The 23,646-nt window shown below is 36.3% G+C and overlaps 1 protein-coding gene and 1 long non-coding RNA gene across 2 annotated transcripts; one reads left to right on the top strand and one right to left on the bottom strand.

Annotated features, from left to right (window-relative positions):
- Positions 1 to 167: 167 nt before the first annotated feature.
- Positions 168 to 23,491, bottom strand: LOC116843702. The gene is made up of 10 exons (XM_032814350.1): positions 23,347 to 23,491; positions 22,204 to 22,658; positions 21,016 to 21,431; positions 13,229 to 13,321; positions 9,132 to 9,378; positions 8,474 to 8,693; positions 8,161 to 8,293; positions 1,974 to 2,088; positions 675 to 928; positions 168 to 405 (listed from the first exon to the last, which is right to left on the bottom strand). The coding sequence occupies exons 1-10, from the start codon at positions 23,429 to 23,431 to the stop codon at positions 183 to 185; spliced, it is 2,241 nt and encodes a 746-aa protein (XP_032670241.1). The 5' UTR covers positions 23,432 to 23,491; the 3' UTR covers positions 168 to 182.
- LOC116843703 lies at positions 12,937 to 23,414 on the top strand. Its single transcript, XR_004377916.1, has 5 exons — positions 12,937 to 13,768; positions 20,095 to 20,200; positions 20,875 to 21,433; positions 22,141 to 22,584; positions 22,698 to 23,414. It is a non-coding gene; the product is annotated as an uncharacterized LOC116843703 (long non-coding RNA).
- Positions 23,492 to 23,646: the final 155 nt, after the last annotated feature.

Raw genomic sequence — 23,646 nt, 5'->3', positions numbered from 1 at the left:
GAAATACAATAATAAACCGGGATATACTTTTACAGCGTCTATATTTGAAATTCATTTTTTTTTTAATATTGTTTTATTTCATGTTTGGCTTGCGGAAAATTGTGGTTCAAAGTGGCTGGAAGTACAAACTAACTTGGCCTGAGATAGATATTTGAAGTTTCACATACCTTTGCCGGATATCTTCAAGGTTGAAGAGTTGCCAAGAAGGCCGCGCTATTCTCATCGGTGGGTAAACACTGGCCGAATGCTTCTAGCAGTAACGGTTCTCCTTTCACTGCCATCTCGTAATCTCGGAAAGATATCTTGCCGTCATGATCGATGTCGAGCTTCTTTAGGGCCAGCTCCGACAAGTCTCTAACTCCTTCGTCCGGATCCTCCTCGCCGGGTTGCTTTATCAGACAGTTTCTGTGGTTGCGCGAATTACCAATGATTTTCGCTTAAATAGTGAACATGCTAATAATGACTGACAAGTAAATTACGCGTTACATTATAAGGAAATGAAAAGTAGCGAAAATAATAAAAAGAGTTAAATCTAAAAATGGCTAAAATAACCAAAAACAGCTAAATCTGACGACTGCTAATTCTAAAACTATTTTAAAAGCCGAAAAGTACGTTTTCCTTTGTATTTTACAAGAAATTAGAAGCGTAAAGAATTAAGATCACGTTATCCTTACTTAAGCAATTGGAAGATCTCATCCTTCGTGATGTATCCGTCATTATTCAAATCGTATACGTGAAAGCAGAAGACGATTCTGTCGCAGAGGTTACCTCGTAAGAACACGTCGAGACCCATAATCCATGGTTCAAGTCTGATGGCTCCTTCGATCTCGCGGTCCCAACAACAGAATAAGCGTTCCACCAAAATGTCCTCCGTGATTACGTGGAATGTATTGTGCAGGAGTTCTCGAAAAATGGCCCTGTCGATACCCTGAGAAACGGGTTATGTTCAAAGTGTTCTCTTACGAGTGCCTGTTAATCCTAATGTGGCACATTAGAATCATTTTTGACTTTGTTCAATTTTTCGCTTTGAATTATCCGCAAACTAGTGGAATGAGGATCGGTTCACGCGTTAAAAAAGTTATAGTTGATGGGAATATATAAAGTTTAAATACTGTTAAGATATCTCTTGTCTATCATGTAAGAAGGGAATTTTATAGTAAAACTTATTATAAAACCGAGAAATTGACAGTCTGCAATAATTCACTGTTTTTCATTTTAGATATGCTACTTACTTATTTTAGAAATTGAAATGAGCTATTAAAAAAATTATATTTCTAACAAAATTTATCATGTTTCTTAGCAAGATAGACCTTACTGACAGTCTATTTCTGGATTACTAAAAACATAGTATAATTGAAAAGAATTTATATGAAAAAAAATTATATTTTTTTGTAGTAAAAAAGCAAAGGTATGTGAAACTTCAAATATCTATCTGAGGCCAAGTTAGCTTGTACTTCCAGCCACTTTGAACCACAACTTTCCGCAAGCCAAACATGAAATAAAACAATATTTAAAAAAGTGAATTTCAAATATAGACGCGGTAAAAGTTACTATGAGGCCGTTTTTGACACTAACATGCCAAATTAAGATGTTAAAATGTAAAATAAACATGATTTTTCGTTATTCTTTGGTTCTTTACATCAAATATAAAATATAAGAAAAATTGTATGTAATTGATTATTTCTTATTTATTTCTTATTTATTTATTGATTTTTGTCTATATTAAAATGAGATTAAAGTCTCTGTGTCATTAAACTTTAATCACAAATAAGAAAAAAATTTTAATATAATAATTTTAAAATAAAATTCGCATTATAACAGATTAACGCAGATTAATAGATTAATTTTTATTGGTTAGCAAATCTTTCTGTCATTTGAACTTGTATCAATAATTAAACGATGCGCATTAATGATTATTATATCTTGTCTGAACATTTATAATAATCCCGTTCGCTTATGAGTTTCTTGATTACCTCGACCAGTCTCGATTGCCTTTTACCGGTGGATGATACCGATCGGTCAACTTGTTGTTGGTTAGAATTGGTAGTCAGTTTCGTGTAGAGTTTGCTGAGATTATCCAACTCCACCCTGTTAAATGCAAATCGAGCACTCACGTGACGCGACAGTTTACTACGTGCATCGAGTTGCTACGAATGTGTCTAGCAAAGAGTTTAATATTTGCATGCAATAGACGGAGTGACAATATTTGCACTTGAAATCAATATTAATATTGTCAATGATTTCATGCGTTTAAGAGACGAATCATTTTACAAACGTGGAATTAAATAGCTATCTTTAAAGATAACAGAAAATGATGAATACTTTCAACATGATACGCAATTTCCTGTCAATTGAAAAAAATGTTAATTATTATTATTATTATAATTTTGTAACGCATATCCAACAGAAAAATTCTTGCAACAATTCTCGGGAAACATATGTTTCTACTAATAGAAATATTGGTACTCTGGCAGTTTTCATGATTATTAGGTTAGATATAGATATATTTTGCGTTGTAAAATATCGAGGCAAAAGTGTCGCAATCTTTTATCAACAATAAGAGAAAAAATGTTTAAAAAATAAGAAATATTTATTCGATGGTTACTAACACACTTACTTACATGTGTGCTAATGCACACATTTATACAATAAGCAAAAGTCTTTTTTAAATAAAAGGATATATATTTCCCGAAAAAACACACACCGTTGTTTTTCACGAAAACAATTGTTTAAACAAAATTTGTTTGTTTCAACAAAATTGTTTTATCTATTTAAACAAAGAATTAAAATTTAAATAAATATTTTATTAGCATCCACTAAATCATTTATTTTTCAGACATTCTTTCAATGCACTAACAGTATGCCACAAGCGCGAAGAAGAAAAGTGCGCGTTAGCGACACGAGGATATCCGTCGCGCGCAATTTCGATAATCTATGGGATCCTATACACACTCGCCTGGAGAACTTTGTCTTCCTTTTCAAAGACTCGATGACTTTGACGATGTTCCTGGCGCCCTCCGGCATCCTCCTGCGACGTCTCTTGCCGCCGGACGCGGCGGAGATCTGCCGCTTTGTTGTGTTCACCGATGTCTTGCGACCCTTAGTGAGGAATATCGAGACGCTCCTAATGAACGTTGAGCCGGCATGAACGTTCACGCCGGCGGAACGCTCAGCGCCGGCGCCCACGCCGGCGCCTGGACGATCCTCCTCTGGATACACCGTCGTCGGTGTGACACTCCGTTGATCGGACATCCTTCGTTCCTTTTGAAACTGAAACCCTTGCGAGTCCTGGCGTGTTAAATTGCAAGGTTTGTCGAAGTTAATATCACCGATTAGTCGAATTTTTATGTAGCATCTACTCAAAATTAACACTTTAAATCCATCACACCGCAACAGTGAAATATACATTGAGAAAAAACAGGTGTAATGTAGAACGGTATTTCTTCGGTGAGCACTTTGATAATATTTTTTACTTGTACTAATTTATATTTTATTTATAATATTTTTATATAGAGAAAAAATTGTTTTAGATGAGTGAAATATGGATTTTCTTAGGCCTGATTGCACTAACTAGTGGTAGTAGTTAACTAATGTCTGCCTTATCTTGAAGGAGAAAGTATTTTGAAAGTATTTTGAAGAAGAAAGAAAGACATATGATTTAACTGTAAGCCACTCGATTAGTGCAATCGGGCCTTAAGGATGTAACTTCTTATAAAATGTTAGTTAAATTGTGAATTCATAATATTTACTCAAGAATATATGATAAATAAAATTGATAATACGTATAAGTGTCGGTCTACAACCTCACTTTAAGCTTTAAGTCGTAAGCAACTGACCAATCACAATCGATTATTCTTGAGACGTAAGGAGAATAATTGACTGTGGTTGGTCAGTTGCTTAAGGCTTAAAGCTTAAAGTGAAGTTGTAAATCGACAGTAATGATCGCAGTACCCGTACGGCTCGAGAGAGTTATGAGTTATTCATAATGTTAAGTCTCTTGCAGAGAGATCGTTCTTGTTGCTCAAATGTCGCACGTATATCTTCAATAGAGGCGATCACCACAATCGCGATGGAGATGCAAATTTATCTAATAGAGGATTAGGAAAAAAATGGTAATAGAAACCGTTACCACGGACCGATATAAGCAAGTTCGAGTCGATTGATCGATAAGAAATAATTCAAGGAGAGAGCTGCGGCTGCTTTTTTCTTTTCTTTTTTCTCTCCCTCGACGACTTGAGGATAATCAAAAATTGCGGATTGCCAATCAATAGTCCGTAAAAAGTGAATCTCTCTCTCTCTCCCTCTCCCTTTTTCTCTTTTCCCTCCTTTTTTCCCTCTCTCTCTCTCTCTCTCTCTCTCTCTCTCTCTCTCTCTTTCTCTCTTCTTTTTCTCGTACATGATTGAGTTGCTATTATTATTTACGAGCCATATTTGCGTAATTCTCTTGTGACTTGCTCGTCGTCGGCTTGTCGATTCCGCCGGATCGCGGATCTCGTGTGCATTTTCGTGATACGGATAATGTCCCAATGAATTTAGATCGTGCATTTACGCGCGCGTAACTCGAGCCGCGTGCACATCGGGAGAGAGCGCGATTTGCATAGCAGGATAGCCGGCAGGGCTTTACGATACAAAGCGGAATATCGTTCAGATTGTGTGGAATATGTATAATTTCCCTGATGAAATAAAATTATCGTACTAGGAGATGAATATTTCGCGAAGTTCTTCTGTTATTCCATTAGATAGATTTTATCCTGATATGCGTCAATCATTCATTGCTCGTGACGTGTAATTTATTTTTTTCACGAAGGACCTTTTATTTTTCATGCATTTTGTCATTTATTTGTGAGCAATATAATGAAACAATAGATATGCAATAATGATAAACCGTCTCTGATCAAAGACTTTGGCCGATCCCACCGTGGAAGGTTCATGTCTTACGGCCGTTTCGCGAGATAAAATGTAAAAACTTTTCTCATTAGATAATGAAAATAACACACGCCATAAGTTGCGTCCGTGCAGCAAGGTGATATGGGCATTATTTACGATTTGTATCAACCGAACACGCCATGCCAGGCGAAACGTGGAAAATCGAGAAAACTTCGAAGAGTTTCAAACTTCACCTCCGTGAATTTCTCAACTTTTACGAACTGTGCATTACGACTGCTGTACGACTGCTGGATGAGTGTAGAATAAAATACAAACTTAATCGGGATTAAAAAAGTAAAATCTCAAGTGATAATGCTTGTTCTTGCAACACTGACAATTAAGTAAAGTATGAAATTGACTCTCGCGAACATCCAAAATAAATCATAAAATATCACAGTATTATCAATTTCTCTGTTACTCTTTCAATGTGTTCTATGTTAAAAATAATAGATTAAAAGTCACGCGAGAGATTTTTTTTCCTAAACCATGAGAAACAGAAATGGCGATAACAAAAAAACCTTAAAGAAGTCAAAATGGATGGAGAAGACTACATCGGGCATTCTAGTGTTAAACGCGTTATTTAGAATTTCCTTCATTATTTTGAATAATGCATACCTCATCTACGAATAATTTTCAAAGGGCATGCATCGAGGAACTGTTTCTGTGCAAACACGAAAGGACAACTCGTAGCGCACAGTATACGAGTATATATTGCAGTCAATTTTGAAAGAAAGACAAATGATCCTACCTGAGCTACGCGTAATTCGGTCTGTTTCGTTATTTTCACTGTATCCTTTTGCTGGTTTAAAAATTTTATTATTTTCTCGTGACAACGGAGAATCCTCGTTTAATTTGCAATTAATCTTAACTTGGAATGTTAATTACGCACGCGATTCAACGGGGAGTTGGATAGAAATTCCGCGAGGTTTCGAGCTGACCCAGAATTAAAGGAGCGTAATTAGCACAGTGCATGGGAGCTAGATCGCGCCGCGATAATGACCGACGCTTCCCGTAATGGGAGCTACGGATTCTCAATTTAACTTTCCCAAGTTTCAGCTCGCGATTGACGCAGCGTGCTTGCAGCTCGCTTTTCGATCTAATCGCCCGTGGACGTTGATCAGAAGACGTACCATCCCGTAACCACCGACTACTGTAGACTTGGCGTATTTCATACTGGATGAATCATTCGATTCCGATAATCAAGGAACGTCAGCTCTCGAAAGTGCAAGTTGTAAGAGTCTCTTTGTGCTTTATCGAGAAAACGTTCGCGACACTTTATCGAGATACTATCGTCCTATTAATCCTTTGGCCTGAAATGACATATCTGGCACGTTATATGTTTCTCATGTCAAATGCAATAACAATACAACGACAAATACAACAAGACTAGAAATGAGTTTTGAAGAACTATTTGACATATACACTATTTATTTTATAAAAACATTAAATTGATACAAAATATTTGTCGCGTTTGTAAAATAAAATAGAAAATGGATTATTTATTGTAAAATAAAATAGAAAATGGATTTATTCGATTTCGAAGAATTATTAATTTTTTAAAATGATCAGCTCGATATTTTTTCAAGCACTTAATGGAGAGACTTTCTAATTTTCTTTTAATACCCAAACTGGTGTGTGTGTGTGTGTATGTGTGTGTGTGTGTGTGTATGTGTGTGTGACAGATCTCTCACACTAACTTAATATTATAAGATAAAATATGTCGTTTTTTTTTTTTAACGTTGCTTATGTATAAGGAAATTAGAAAAGAAATTTAAAAAAGATATTTACTCGGAAAATTTCTTTTAATTTAACCATACGAGGGATTAATTGCGCACGAAGATACACGGTTTTCATGCCGAAGACAACCGAGTTTACAAAATTGACTCCCGAATGAGAATCTATGTATTGTGTGGCAATGAATGAACGCGCGTGCTTGTTATTCGAGAGGATCACTAAAAGCAATTACCGAAGTCAAAAATGCGAAAATCTCGCAAATGACCGCGGCTTGCCATCGCGTTCTCCGTCGTGGAAATACGATCGGGGGTGTTAAAATCTGGAACGATGAACAATCGAGACGAAATGACCGGCTCTCGCATGTCCGACATGCGTTCGGTGTGATAGGTAGATTCGATGAAATCGGAAAAAAACGTACCTTATTAGTGACAAAGAAGTGCTTCCGTCTCGCGACGAGGGCTGCGTCGTCAGCGGCGACTCCGTATTATCGATCAAACGTATCAGATGGCGAGGACAAGAAACATTTAAACTTGATGGATATATCTAGTGACACACGAGTAGAATAAACGTATGCACAGGTGCGTGCGATTACGGGACACGCGAATCGCCGTAATAAATTTCGAAACTGCGAAAACGTCGGCTGACATTTGAGTTGGAAATTCCGTGGCTGTTTGCTGATTACGTTCATATCACGAATCGAAATTCTAATTCTATGTTAACCCCGCGAATTCCGCTCGAATTCGAAAGTATACTGAGAGAAAAAATATAAAATAAAATATAAGAGACTTTCTTTATGCGATTGTTACTAATAACATATTTACTTGTACTAATATATATTTTTATAATGAGAAAAATTTTCTTTTGAATGTAAAAATATGTATTTTCGTGAAACATCATTGTTTCTCATAAAAGCAATTATTTATTCTTTTTAAGCAAAAGAATTTAGATTGTAAGTTATCTTTTTTTTGTATTCACTGAATAAACATATTTAATTTCTCAGATATTTTTTTTTTTACTGTAGAAAGTTTTAAGATATAACACTATATATGGAGAGAATTTTTTAAAGAAGTACTTCCTTTTATTCACTCCTTTCTTCTTTTTTTTCTTTTTAACTTGTTATTGGCGCATCACAATTAAGAATATTATAATTCGCAATTTGAACATATCCCGCAGAATAAGAATGCATCGTAAAATTAAATTCTTTTTATTGAAGTGTTAAATCAGAATTTTTCTACATGTATTAAATTTTACTCTTCGGTGTGCGTTGATTGCACAAGTAAATGAGCGCGCGTCGTGCGTTATTATTAGTTTTGAATAACCGGTACTTTTTTCGGCTGATCAGGAGAGGAAACATCCTTAACGGGATTTATTTCTGTAGTAGTCGACCATATTGAGTGATGCCTGTTGAAACGATTAATTAAAGTAATCGTTAATTAGAAAGTAAGTGTGGCGTCGCGTTTTACTTTTGCCTTCTGATTTTTTTTCGTGACGAGATCTTACCGGCATAACTTGTGCAAATATTTTCGAATTTGCGTCAATTGACGTTGAATATTAAACAGCATTTGAATAATCTGCTCCTCTCGGCCTGACATCACAAAGGACGCGGCTGTTTTGTATCCTTCATTCGCGCGTTCTAGAATCAATTTTAGATTAGTCAAATGCAAATTTAATTAACCTTCTGATGCATTATTAATCCGTCTCAACTCATCGAATAAATATTTCGAAAAATTTCTGCAATGTTACGGACTTATTTTATTATTAATAATGCGACGTCACGTTCAAAAATGCACACAAAGGACTCGCGAACGCTTACTGATCCGGACATGCTCATCATTGACCTCTTCATCCTGATAAACGATATCGAGCTCGTTCACAGTATCAAGAAGATCCTTCAGGTTATTAACTTTCTCAATCGTCAGTGTTTTACTCGGTACCTGCAAAGTCGAGGCTGCGATGTTGCCGAGCTTAGCATACGCGTTTCTCACTTTTGATTGTTCTTTAACAACACGTGCGATGAGCGACTTCAGCTGAGTCTGAAAATTTATCTAAAATAAATCACGATCATATACACGGAGAGAGAATATTATAGTTACTTTTCATATAAATTTTTTTTAATTTGATTGTATTTTTAGTAATCCAGAAATATAGACGCAATAAATTCATCTTATTAAGAAACAATAAATTCTGCTGGAAACATAGCAAATTTTTAACAGCATACATTTCACACAATTCCTAAAATATATAAGTAACAAATATAAAGGATAATCAATTACGACAGAATATTAATCTACTCCTCGTTTACAAACTTCTATATATTTTTTTTTTATCATAAAATTCCCTCTCCGTGTAACTATTTGGTTTAAATATATATTCTTTATTTTAAGAAATGTTAATTAATATCGCATATTTAATTTAGGTCGCTTAAAGAATTCGTGACTTGTCGTTAAGACAGGTCACGTAAGGATATTGACCTGTCGCTGGTAATCATTTGTATTTTTACATATTCTTCTAGCGTGCTCCACGAACTTCACGATATTTTCCTCGTACGACACAATCAGGTCTTTCAGTTGCTGGGATATATTCGAGGGAGTCTTCTCATCCGATGATGAATTCAAGGAGTTAACGGAAACCGAGGACTGTATCCAGGTCGGCGAAGACACGTCTTGGCTCGCATCCCGGTGTACGCGCGCACTTCGAAGCATGCCTACGCAAGCTGCGCTCTTATTTTCTAATCAAATAATTTCGGTTGATAGAAATCGCGAGCATGACCACCAAATGAGCTTCAACTCTTTGCATTCGACAGATGCTGTAGTTGAGGGTTTCTTACGAAACCCAGAAGGGGTTTTCAAGATGACTTTCAAAGTGAAAAAACCAGAATTTTAATATGTATGATAATGTAACGTAACAAAATAATTTACAGGCCTATATCGAGTTCACCTTGACATAGTTTCATTTAGATCGATCCTACATTGAGAGAAAAATTATCTGAGAAATAAAAAATTATTATTTAGTGGGTACTGACAACGTATTTACTCTACCATTAACATACCATTAACATACACTTCTAAATTGAAAAAAAAATAACATTTTTAGTGGAAAAATGTCAAGAATATATATGTGAGGAAGAAATATCAAATCAAATCATCAAATAAAAAATATACGTTTTCTTAAATTATAGCTTTTCAGCAATTATAATAAAGCAATTGTTTGTTCCATTTTAATAAAAAAATATCAATTTAATTAAATACGTTATTAGTACTCACAGAAATAAATAATTTTTATTTTTATATATATTTTCTCTTAGTGTATAGAGACCAACTTTTGATGATACATATATTTAGTATAATTCTATCAAAAATCGCATTAGTTAAAAATATTGCAATAATAAAAGCGAAGTACACGACTTTTTCATGAAGATTCTATGATGAATATTGAGATTGTTAGCAGAAAATTTACAGGAGAGACAACTTCCTCGAGTGTAAAAGGTTCACATAACACAAGCATCACACACGCAAAACCTACCTGCGTCTCTCACGTTCGGGAGCGCGACCGAGCAACACTGCGTCTGAAAGTGAAAATTTTGCAAGAATAATTGCGCACGTTTAGCCGAATCTCCACTAGATTTTTCAATTGAATGAAAGAAGAGGCGAAGCTCGTAGTTAAGAAACTTACCAAGAAACTTACTCCGATCACGACCGCGGCGATCACAATTGCGAGAAATCTCATTTTCCGTTTTCCACTCGCTCGTCGAACTCGCCTCGTTAAGTGGGATTCTAATGAGACCGTTTGATAGATCATGCGGTTTTATAAGCACCGTTTATACGCGAACAAAGGCGACCGCTTACACGGCGTTTTCCAAAACATTGGACGGTAACATCCGGTGGAGAACAAACAAGGATATCGCCGTGCAACCTGAGTGCAAAGTCAGCCAGTATTCGCGATTATTTCGTTATCATTTGATATTTTGCATAATTCTGCATCTAAATATAGTTTCTGTGGATTGAGAATGACGCAAACGCAATAAGAAAATTTTTGTAAACACATATATTTATTGAAATATAAATATTCGTTTTATCAAAACTTTATTTCGCAAACCTACACTTTAACAAAAACTCAATTTCAATTTTAACTCAATTTTAAACAGGTTCTCCATGTTTTCTACGTATCAATCATAATATGCGTGAATCGCGAGACTTCAATCGCTAATAGACGTTTAAATGAGAGAATGAGAATAGAAGAATCGCTGATGAATTGTCAAAGAATAATGGTTTGCAGATTTCCGTGTGACAATCACTGACCATTCTCTTCTTCGCTTAGTATTGGAGAGCAGAACGTAATGGATCAAATAATAAACTTTGCGAGAGATGATCTAAATTATTCATCAATCTGTAGGAAGCCACAGAATCGGATATGGAAACGTATCAATGGCTAATGACGACTTGGGATGAGAAGTCGACGAATACACAAAAATATATTGGCAATCGTCGTTTACAAGTTTAAAGAAACATTGGTGATGACATCAAAATATCGCGAGAAGTCAAGCAAGTAGATTTTGTGTTTTTTGACATTTATTATATAAAAACAAGCGCTTACAAAATAAATGTATAAGTCGTTTTTTTCATAACGCAAGTCCGTTTTCAGTGACTGTGATCGTACCACTTTTAAACTCATCGTCCGTATCCGCTGCAACAAACGAGAAAAAAACTTATTATAATCTCATTAAAGACAGCTAAATTAGGATACCGACTAATTATCCCAAAAATATATTTAATCTTCCTTCAATACTCCAAAAAATATAATCCCTACAATAAATAATATCCAAAAAATATAATCTCATAAGAGATCTTAATAAAAGGAAGTACTTTTAAAATCAGAAGAAAAATATTTTAACACTTAAAGAAAAGAAATTCTAGTTGCTAGATGCTTTTTTTAGGCGGAAACTTTTACCGGAAGAGTATTTCTCTTCTAATGAGGAGGAATAATATTGTGCTTAGCATATTTCGAAAGTATAAATTTACTGAATTAAATGTCGTTAAAAACTTTCGCATGACCAAATAACGATATTCAATTAATTAATTAGAAATCTCGTTTAATTGAGTCTTCTTTCGTTAAGAATCCGCTTACGATCGCTTTTCGCGATATTTACCCGGAGTTAGCGAAGGAATTCGCGAAGGAGGCGCTGCCCAAAGGCGTGCTTATGGAGCCGGCATTGGATCCGCTGTTGGCGAAACCGCCACCATGAGGATATACTCCGTGACCTCCGCGGCCGAATCCCCCATGCCCGTGACCTCCGTGGCCTCCGTGATAACCACCGTGGCCGTGTCCGTGTCCGAAGCCGTGTCCGCCGCCGAAGCCGTGTCCGCCGCCGAATCCGTGTCCGCCGCCGAATCCGTGCCCGCCGCCAAATCCGTGTCCGCCGCCGAATCCATGTCCAGAGCCGCGTTTAAAGTGCGTGGCCGCGGCCATAGCTTTAGGCTCGGCCTTAGGCGCAGCTGCTCTAACTATTCTCGTAAGTACTGAATAAAAAAGAAGAAAGTCCGAAAACTCAATAAAAAAGAGGAAAGTCCTTTGAGGAGTCCTTCTCGCCCGCTGAATTGTGAAAAATTACTTATCGATACGTCCGCGTTAAGTTCGGAAATTCTGATCGCGAGGATTCTTAGCGTCGGAAAGAGCGGGTAAATTGGTTAACTTGTTGATTCATTTAAATAAGATCCTTGAGAGCCAAACACAGTTGTGTAGTGTTAGTTATAAACTAAATTCAGATAAATATCGTATAATCAAATCAAAGCGAGATTTAACAGCTAAAAGTAATAATTAAAAGAGTGGATATTTAAATTTTGAAATGTACAGACTGTAATTGCTGTGATATTAGGGTAAGAATATAGATAGAAAAAGTTTCAAGATAAGGTGTGAACGGATAAGTATGGTTAAGATAAAGTTTTATGAATCAAGCCCCATTTTTGGCAATGTGTGTGTATGTAGCTAATGTAATAAATATTTATCTATTTATCAAAGGGAGATTTATTATTATAAATGTCTAAAAAGAGTACTAAAATATTGACTAAAAAGTGTCTAAAAAGTATTAAAATACTGCAAACGTAAATATCCAAAGATATAAATATCCAAAAATGTAAATGTCCAAAACTATATATTAGCTATGCTTGTCTCTTAAAGACTCTGTTTATATTAATTGACTTCATCTCAGAACCTTTCCTATCTTGGATTAGTTAATTTGTAATTGATGAACGCACAGAATATTACGACACTCGCGTCGCTCGAAACGAAATCAACGAAACAAATGAAACGAAATCAAGTCAGTATGTCGAATTTTTTCTTTCTTTTTTTATCTACATCACACACGTCGTATCTTGCCGTATAAATAAATTCTCACTCAGCTTTTACGTCGCGTTTCACACAGTGTGCGTTACAATTCATCCGCTCTTTAACGAAGCCTATCGAAATTTCTCCGATTTCAAGGCGGCTCACCCAACCTGTCGGTCAGATAACAGCGCGCGTTAAGAATCCAGGATCCCCGCGAATGAATTTCGCAGCGAATTAACGATCGCACTTCCGCGCTTTACCTGGAGAACGCGACGCGTCGTCGGTCGGAAACGCGACCGCGACCACTGCGACGAGCGCGACGAACAAGAAGACCATGATTCTTGACATCCTGCCGTTGTTGATCGGACACTTAGTGCGCGCGCTACGAGACGTTACGCTATCCTGCAGGTATCTTCCAATGCCAAATGACGACGAGAAAATCGGCCAGGCAGTCCTTATATACGGCGAGCCATCCGGGATAAACCGGCGCGTTTACGCGGCCGCGAAACGGCCACTTTCGACCGCGACGAATCGCCGCATATCATTAGCGCCGACGGACGAGACGGAGAACGGGTCTCTCTTAGTTGATGTTGGGCGATGATGCGCCGACGTGTCCCTGGAGCGATTTCCTGCTCTTGCTGGCTGGTCCACTCGCACGGACGAATATGTCACTTTGTGACACAAGCTCGAGCGGATAATCAAGCAGTCTTAAATGATTGCGGGATAGATCGCACCGATCATTGGTTCCCACGCGAGTCGAAGGAGGTGGATTGTGAAGACCGCGAGGGTGAGTCAAATTGACAAGATGTTATTATACGTATTGATCTTGAAAATTAATCCGCCACAATTGTGTCCAAATGTTTAATCAGAAATGATTTACACTGAGAAAATACTTGGACATTTATTTGTGGGATATTAAATCTGTTTCTGTAAACGAACATTATGTTACACAAATAAATTTTCGAGTATATTTTTCTCAGTAGTATTCGTCGTTGCGTCGATTAAAGAGATTTCTCAGTCTGGTTTCTAAGACACGAGGAAAATATGCTGTTGAACCTAAAGGTTTGGTCAACAGCGCGTCGCGTGTTCGGAATAAATCTTCTTCATTCAATAGCAATATCATTGAAACCAGTACTCTAGTTGTTCAAACATTACATGGTATATTTGTTTTAGTAACTCTAACTTGAAAATTTATTTGTAGAGTATAAAGTTTATTTCTGTGAAATCAACTTTTATTCTACAAATAAATTTCCAAATATTTCTTTTCTGAGCATATATTGAATCACTGTGGCCACTTTTATCCTCCGCATACAATGTTAGGACTATGAGATTCTAATGAATGTTCGATCACTTACCAACTTTCGTAAAGAATCCTGGAGAATTTCAAGATAGCATATATCTGTTTGCAGTTTTGATTTTATTGCACTGCTGTCTTATAACTGAAGCATTTATATACTGAGAAAAAGATACATTTGAAAATTTATTTGTAAAATAAAAGTTTTTTCATAGAAATAAATTTTGTTTTACATAGAAATAAACTTTATATACCATAAATAAATTTGCAAGTATTTTCTCTTAATGCGTTTCTGGAAAAAAATGTGTCAAAAAATATTTATTTTCAACAAAATTACAATAGTTCAGAGTTTTCTGGGTCTGATAAACCCAGATTGTATTATATGTCTCAAAAAATATAATTATACACGGAAAGTTAAAGATTTCTCGTGGTAAACAAGCGAGTTTAAAAATTAACTCGCTAAAGCTTGTGAAAAAGCGAGAGGAAAATATCCAAGTAATATTTTTTAAAACAGCAAGTCTCAAAACTGAGCAATGAGACCGAATAATTTGGGAACCGCTGGTCAGGTTGATCGCGGATGGTTTTCTTTCAAATGGCTGAGTTCCGATAACAAAAAATCGAAAATAAAAAAGCTGGAAAGGATAAACAAGCGAAGGTCTATCTAATCTTTTTCTAAAGCGAGTGAGAAATCGCGGGTCGAGCGAGAGAGTTCAACGATTGGTGAGGTCGTGCGCGCGTATACCTTCGGATTTTTTATTCGTTCTCCCGGTTTTATCTGTTCTCGTCTTGTTCGCGAGAATAAGGACCTCTTCCCCTATAAATCACGGAGTATTTATTCGCGCGTAATTAATGCCCTACGCGTTTTTGTTTGTGTGGGCATTTTTGGATAGATTATATTCCAAACAAGACACAACGAAGGATATAACGTTACGGATCGTAAAGATATATCTTTATTTTACGCATCTTGCATAAAGTCACGTGGTGTTTTCGCGTTACGTGCTAATATCTTCGCATGGCTCTTACGAGGTAACTCAGCGACGCTTAATTGACAATGGCAACCGCGAAAAGAAAATTCCACATCTATCGTAAAATTGAAAGGCAATTTGCGGATCGTTCATAAATCAAACAATGACGTACTCCAAAGACGATGATAATTTCCTAATTTATTTGCGCGGGCATTTTCCAGCGTTCTCCACCAGCAATCCTCTCACCTCTCGTTGCGTAATCGACTACTTAAAACGCCATTTGTCACAAATCATCTCATCGTGCACGCATAAGCGCCGCTCTGATCAATGCTCGTTATCCAACTTTAACCGGAATCGAACTCACAGAGCATCGGTCATGCTTTAAGAATCGTAAAGCACTCCTCGCCCAGTAGATTCATTAACGGTCGAGCTGAGACCTTGATTTCTCTCGAGGCTTCACAGTGTTAGGTCGATGAACGAAGGCGCGTCGGGATTCCCACCTGGGCACTGCCAACCGCCATTATCGTCGACAACGTAATTCCGCGATTCACGGCCCATCGAGTTGTTTGGATCTCTGTCCTTCTGTTCTCTGGGATTCTTTGGGACTTAATATTCTAATTGGGCCATGGATCGCTCCTTGAATAGCAACTCATTTACGCAGACACCAATAAAAAACAAAAAAATATTATTTTTAGTTAGAGAAGAAATATCTGAAAAATAAAGATATTTATTCGTGATGAGTATTGAGGAAGATTAAAAATGCTGAAAAGGAAGGAAATATAAGAATAAAGATAGATTTGTATAAATGGCAATAGAGATTTAAATTTGTGGCTTCAGCTAAATAACAAGGTTAAACAAAAATGAAAAGATGACGTTCAAAATGAGACTTCCTGTGGATTGGATCAGCAGTATTATCAAAGATATAAATTAACATTTGCCAGACTTAGGCCAATATTTATAAACGTAAATTATTTAAGATCTTTGATTGAAAGCGTAATTAATTACAAATTCGTGTTCACGGACCGTTATTCGATAGTTTGGGTTGATATTTCTTTTTGCACGAAATGCCGGTAGGCAAATAATTAGAAATTCGTGTGTGGAATTGTGATTATTTGCCAAACTACAATGGATAATAAGTGGCAGCTTTGAAACGAATTCTGAATTCTGACTCAAGTATCTCCTTATTCTTGTTAAGAATAAGAACCTCAAACATCCGTTAAAATCGGTGATATCATGTATAATAAACAAATCCTTGGAAAAATATGTATCGTTCATATCCCTAGTATCGTCTTGCGTCCTTTGTCTTAGCTTTTGGATTCAGGTGCATCCTGCTTCTGGTTGTTTTGTCGTGATACTTTAGATATATACACACACACTCACTCACTCACTCACTGCCCTGACACTCGCGTAGACTGGAGAAGCGCATATAATCAGCGCGATAGACGAGAGCCTGATTAAAAAATTTCAGGAGTCAATTTTGATAGGTATTCTGAAAAATCAACAAAGGAATGTCAATCAATATGGTAATACGTGTCGCAAAATGTGCATCATCGGCTCGAGACGCAATAATTCAGTTACGGAGAGAGTACGCAATGCATGAGAATATCAAAATAATGCAAACAAAACGAACACTCATTTCTGCTTTTTTGTTATTCTGCTGAATCTATGTTTAAATCACTGTACTTTCAAGATAAATTTATAATTGATAACAATTGTATTTTAAATGATATACTACATAAGATCACTCAAAACACAACTGTTATTTCACAACTATTTCCTTCTCTAAATCGAAATTTCCAGCGCCAGTAAATAACATAGAGATAATGAGATAGAAAATTTATTATCGTTGTCTCTACAACTATTTCCTTTTTGAATTTCCAAATATCTTCAAAATTTTTAGCGCCAATAAATAATAGATTGCGAGGAAAGAAAACGTCCTCTTATCTTATTTTCCCATTAGATTTGGTTAGATTATATCGAAAAACAAATAACAAGAAATTAATGTATATGGATCTATGTTTACTTATCAAATAACAAGTAGCCTAAATTCCGACTTGAGTTTTTACTCACGCAACTTCTCATTAGCGTTGCGTACATTTGATCACGTCACAGAATTACCGTGTAAGTCGGACCTTGGTCCGATGGGCCCGTTCAGATTGAGAAGATAGGACGTACGTTCACACGCGCTTTGCGCTGCCCGGAAACCCAACAGTCTCGAAAATTACGTCAGCTACTTAAATTTGGGATTACCAACGGAAAAAGAATCGGGCATTATGCGTGACGCTCGCATATGTTTTCCTCGGGACAAGTGCGCGGCAGAATTTTACACAAGACATGCGAATTAAAGATAAAGTGACTCGATAATTTCGTAAATTTTTGCCATAGACACAGTATATATGGACTCCGAATGTCCTATGTTCTGTCGTCTAATAGAGTGAAGCCAATATCTAGAAAGAGAGCGAGAATAGAGGGACTATAGTTTTCTTCCTATTTTGTCACTTTTTTGTTGCGCGTGCATCCATTTCTCGTTTCCATAATATCATAGAGCGCAACAACATTCCGACTAAACTGGCAAGTAAAAGTCTTACTTAAATCTTATTGCACATTTTGTCTATGTAGAAAGAGACAGAGAGTAGAGGGGCTGTACATATTGGCTTCTCTTTTTTGACTGTATGCGAAGTCTATGTACTCGTATATTATGTCTATAGTCTCTTTTTACATGTTGACTTTACTTTTCTGACCGTATGCGACATCCATGTATATTACGTCTATGATTTTTGCCAACTTCTCTCGGAGCGAAGTTTTTCTTACGCGCACGCAGACGATTGCAAAGCGCGTTTTTTCTGCTCTCGCAAAAGGCAGACTGCAATCTTCCTGTTTGGCAAATGTCGCTTCTTCTTTTTCCTTCTAAATTCATAATCGCGGATACTTCTCCGCTGCGCTCGCAAGCCGCGTGAACACACAAAATTATTCTAGTGTACGTTACATCAACCATAGTAGCTTGTTATCTTTGTGGATTAGCGCAGAGGGACACAGTACGGGATGAGTAAGAAGCGAGCCTCGTTTTTGATACTCTTTATTGCGTTAAAATTAACTTACGTGCTTACCGTGAACCGACATGGACTGTCGAACGCGCGAGAGAATACTGATCTCTGCTTCAAAGACTGCTTCAAAGTTGTAGATTTCGCTTTGAAATCGATTATAGCGTTACTCTCTTAAAATAAACCAGTAAAAATGTTTCTGATTGAATCAGTAAAAGGACTAATTCACTGATGATCAATAGATGTACATCGATCCTCTCAGTGAAGACATTCTCTCCCAGTTTAATGATTCATTTCATTTCTCATTGACTTTAGCCAGTAGAACATTTCACTATAAAAACAAATTTGTTATGCCTAATTTAAGTTTTTGCGTTTGTGACGATGGGATTAACGGCCTCCATGCACTTTACGTGCAATAACATTATCTGTGTTCGCAGAATGCATAAAAAATAGGAATAGTCACTACTATTAACTGATTCAATCAGATCGGATTTACTGCTATACAATGATATACAATGCTATATTGAACCACCAGTTATAAATATAGCATTTCAATGGAGAGTATACTGATTGTACTTTAAAAAGTTGCCAAATATGAAAAATATAACTTCACCATAGAATTAGGAATGTCTTTCTCTCTCGATCTACTCGATTTCCTTGATCTATTCGCTCTTCGAGGAGATATTAAATCTCAAACGCAACTAATTATTGCGCTAATATTTAATAGTAAAATCCTAGTCTACAAAGATACACGCTACACGGAGAAAATGTTGTAGTAAAAATTATAACAAAATTTCTGTAATCTCGGGTCGTACAGAATTATGACCGAAATTACTGTATATTTGTCTCAAACTGCAAGTTATGCACGTTTGACTTTTCACTAAAAAATTATTGTAATTTAATATATCAAGTTTTCATATATCAAGTAGATTGCCAAATTTATTATTTCTATAGTAATTTATACTACAAGTCTCTAGCTTTACAACAAAAAATTGTAAAAAGAAATATAACTTTACTACAATAATTAATTTTTACTACGATATTCTCTTTATGTACGATTGTGAAATACTAATATTGTCTCCTTGCGTGCTGCTATAAATTACAGTAGTATTATGTCCCACTAGAGGCTACTAAAAATGTACGATCTTTTCCAAGTGAAAAGTTTGTGTTATTTAAATTTACATGAAGTAAACATAATGGATGAAGAGAAAAATAATTGTTTGAAAATAGCGAAGACAAGAATGCGGAATCGATACGATCTGTCAGAAAATTCAGCGCGAAGTTATAATAAAGATAATTTAAAGCTTGTCGTGATCCAGGAATTACACAGAGAGAATTTTATAGTATAAATTATTGTAGAATTTTCTAACCGAAGAATGGATCAATTTTCTGCAGTAATTGACTATTCATTTATTTATATTTGTGCTATTTATATCTTAGGAATCGAAATGTGAAATATTCTTAGCGAGATAGACTTTATAGCAGTCTACTTTTATACTTACCAGAAACATATAAATTGAAAAGAATTTATACATATAAAAAAGACTATAATATTCGCTCCGTGTAAGAAATTACAAACTTCTGCTTATTTTAACGAAGCATTTTGCACGACGGATCGCGCGATCCCCAACGAGATTAATTCTTATCTTTAAATTAACTTCGTTTCTTTGCCGAAATGTTTTCTTTTCGAAACCATTGTCCGCGCGTTATCCTTTGTTAAGTATTCAAGATTCACTAATGAAAGAGAACAAGAGATCGGCAGACGCGCAAGAAATTTGGCGGAGATCGCAGCTACGATGTGTTTACCTTTCAGGTGTTCAGACGGTGACGACTTGGTGTTTCAACTTGCCCATGAAATTGATTGCTCTATTAGGAGCTATTCCTCGGACGGCTGCGAGCGTCGTTTCTTTCTAACCGAAGTGCGTACGACAAAACGTATTAGCTTCAATTAATTTATTACACGCGAGAAAGATATTGTAGTGAAAATTACGTTAAAGTTCATATTTCTTTATAATGATTTTTGTAGAGCTGAACTACTGAAATTACAGTATAAATTACTATAGAAATAGTAAATTTGACAATCTCTACTTGGCACAGGATATAAAAAAGACATTTAAATAATTGCAATAATTTTGTAGTAAAAAGCCAAATAAGCGTAATATAAACATAATATTTTCAACAAATATATAACAATTTCGGTCATGATTCTGTATAGTCGGAGAGATTACGAAAAAATTTGTTACACATTTTACTACAATATTTTCTCCGTATACGTTTGTATTTATTTCGTACTACGAATAGACTGCGTACAATTAATAATGAGTTAATTAAACTAATTAGATCGATTTTGCTCAATATATTTACCGGTTTCTATACGTCCTGAGCTTGAAACGTTCGACTTAATGCAACGTATCATATATAAAGCTCGGTGACAATTAAATAATTGCACGAGTAATGTTAATCAATATAAGCAACTTAATACTTTGTAATTCAGTAATTATAATCTTACAAATTAATTAAGTATAATCTTACAAATTAATAATGATAAAATAATCTTTCCACAATACTCGACTTAAGAAATTTTGTCTTACAGCTCATCTCAATCGCTCTGGCCGTGCAAAGCTGAGAAACTAAGAGCAAGTCTCAAAACTGAGTAATGAGACCGAATAATGTGGGAATCGCTGACTAAAGTGATCGCGAATGATTTCCTTCTTAACAAAAAGATTCGACTTACCCAGTGGGAGATCCACCATACGCAGTCGCCACCGAGCTGGCGACTCCACCTTTCCCCGTAGAGTAACTATTCGCAATAGCTGTGATGGTTCCAGGAGGAGAGCCAGCAGATCCAGCGCGAGTAGCCACTCTCGGGAAGCTGAAGACCATGGGGAAGAAATTGTTCAGATTAGGATATCCCTGGCGACGCCGGTTGCCTTTGAAAGGCACGAACGGCACGACCGGTTCGTCGTCTTCCTCGTCCACCTCGTCCTCGCCGTCATCATCATCGTTCACGATCACAGGTGTCTTCTGTGTCCTCTTGGTATTATGTACCTTCGGCCTCGTCACTGACACTTCCGTGCTGGCTGCAATCGGCTCTTCTGCCGGTTGCGCGATCTCCGTGGTTAACGGAATCTGCTCCGGCTCGTGATGTTCCTGTAAGTAAAGGATACCAGATGTGAAAGGTGGGATAGAGAAAATACGCGTCGCATTAAATCAAGAATGGACTGATATTTTATTATTCAAAGGATTAGAAAAAATAAAGCTAACACGAAACGCAAACAAAAGACGAAATACAGATTTCCAATTTTTCTTTTGTTTAAAAATTAATTAAAAAGATCACATTAATGTCTCTGATTTACTATATGTCGCATAAGTGACAGGTGTAAGAAATTCGAGGATTGATTTTAAAGACTTTTTGTAATCGAAGAAGCTATAATGCGGTTTTCAACGCAACGAAAGATACAGCAACTTGGAAAAATAAAAATAAAAATCATTAAATGACATAATAAAAAAGAATAATTTATATATATTTTTTATGTTTATTTTTAGCATTTTTTTATTGAGTTAAATATATTGAAAAAAAATACTTCAAAATTTATTTATGGAATACAAAGTTTAGTTTTGTGAAATAAAATTTATCTCTGTAAAATAAAGTTTATTTTTGTAAAAATTAATACTTGAAAGTTTATTTGTAGAGTATAAAGTTTATTTTTGTGAAATATATTTTTATCCCACAATTAAATTTTTAAATATTTTTTGCAGTATAAGATTCTCTTAAAGCACACATAAACTAGACGAAATTACCAATTATGAATTGATTAGATTATTTTGTTCCGAATTCTTCATTCAATTCCTCTTGCAGATTCACTCGTTTCGGAAATGATTTCGTATATATCGAACAACTGCAAAACCGCGAACTTCATACCTGAGGATTGAGAGAATCCTGCTGATGATGATGGTGATGTTCGTCGCGGTGATACTTTTCATCCTCTTCGTGGTGGTGATGCTGTTCTTCTTGCGGATAGTGATGATGATGTTCCTGATGATGCGGCTGTTGCTCTTGATGCCGTTGTTCATTCTCGTTGTAGGTCTCCTCAGACGCGGGCGCCGCCTGCGCCTCGGCGCTGGACACTTCCGGTTCCTCGATGGGTTCTGGGCCACCCCTGAGATGCGGCGTGTGCATCCCGCCGAAAAAAGCCTCGCCGCTCACGGCGTTCCCCTGAGCGAAGACGCCGGTCGCCTGACCGCCGTTACTCGAACGGCGTACCGGCCTGTAATATCCGGTGAACATCATCGCCCGTTGCGGGTAAGGGTGCACGGCAGTTCTCTTCTCCCTCAGAAACATTATGGGGTTGCCGTAAGCGTCCAGCATGACGGAGACTAAATAAAATGCAGATCTTTTATTTTTTTATTTTTTAGTTTAAGAAAGGAAGACGTCAATGCTTGATTCGTTATGCATCGTTCGAAGATTGATTTGAAGAGAGACTACAGTCAAAGGAATTAATACAACTTGCTAAATTTGAAAAATATTGAAAGTAAAGCTATTATAAATTACATATGTAATAAAAAATATATATCAGATTTCTAGATTATTGTGTGTGATAAATTGCACAGAGAAATGACAAGATACGGACTTTTATTCTTACATTTATTGTTTTTTACTTCAAAATGAAAGATGTTAATTCCTGATCCACATCGCACGAGTCACATGTATAAGAATCTCGAAAACCGATTTTAAAGATTCTTTGAACAAGAAGTTAAGAATAAAGCTTTTGAAATTCGAAAAATATAGAAGGTAAAAGTTATTAATAAATAGCACATATGTAGTAAAAAAATATGTATCCTATATAAAAATTTATATATTATACTGATAGATTGTCAAAGGGAGAAATGACAACAAATAAACACACACAAATAAAGTCGAAGATTGATTTCAGAAACTTTTTCAGACGAAGGAGCTACAATGCAATTTACAAAATTTCACAAAAATTCGAGTAAAGTTCACTAAGTAGCACATAATGAAAGAAAAAGATAATATATATTAAATATATTGATTTTCAGCGCTTACTGGGTTCGGCCGGAACCACACTCGACTCGGCAACCACGATCGTCGACGCGATCACGATTAGAACGAAGTTCAACCAGCAGGCCATCCTCGCTAAAGTCCTGTTTTACGAGTTCCTTGAGATCCGCGTAACGGATCAGCTTCTCTCAATCACTCGAGATTTCCCTGTTGAGACTTCCTCCGGCGAGCACCCGACTTCTTGCGCGGTCGGACGGAAAATCGCGGTAATCGAAGGGGATTCACTGCCACCGATTTCTCCACGCTTCTACGCGATACTGACTTTTTGCACGCTGCTGCTGGTCC

The sequence above is a fragment of the Odontomachus brunneus genome, unplaced genomic scaffold (assembly GCF_010583005.1).
Source record: "Odontomachus brunneus isolate Ranch 3 - 2012 unplaced genomic scaffold, Obru_v1 Obru_scaffold_035, whole genome shotgun sequence".
Lineage (NCBI taxonomy): Eukaryota > Metazoa > Arthropoda > Insecta > Hymenoptera > Formicidae > Odontomachus > Odontomachus brunneus.
This window is presented reverse-complemented; position numbering and strand designations above follow the sequence as displayed.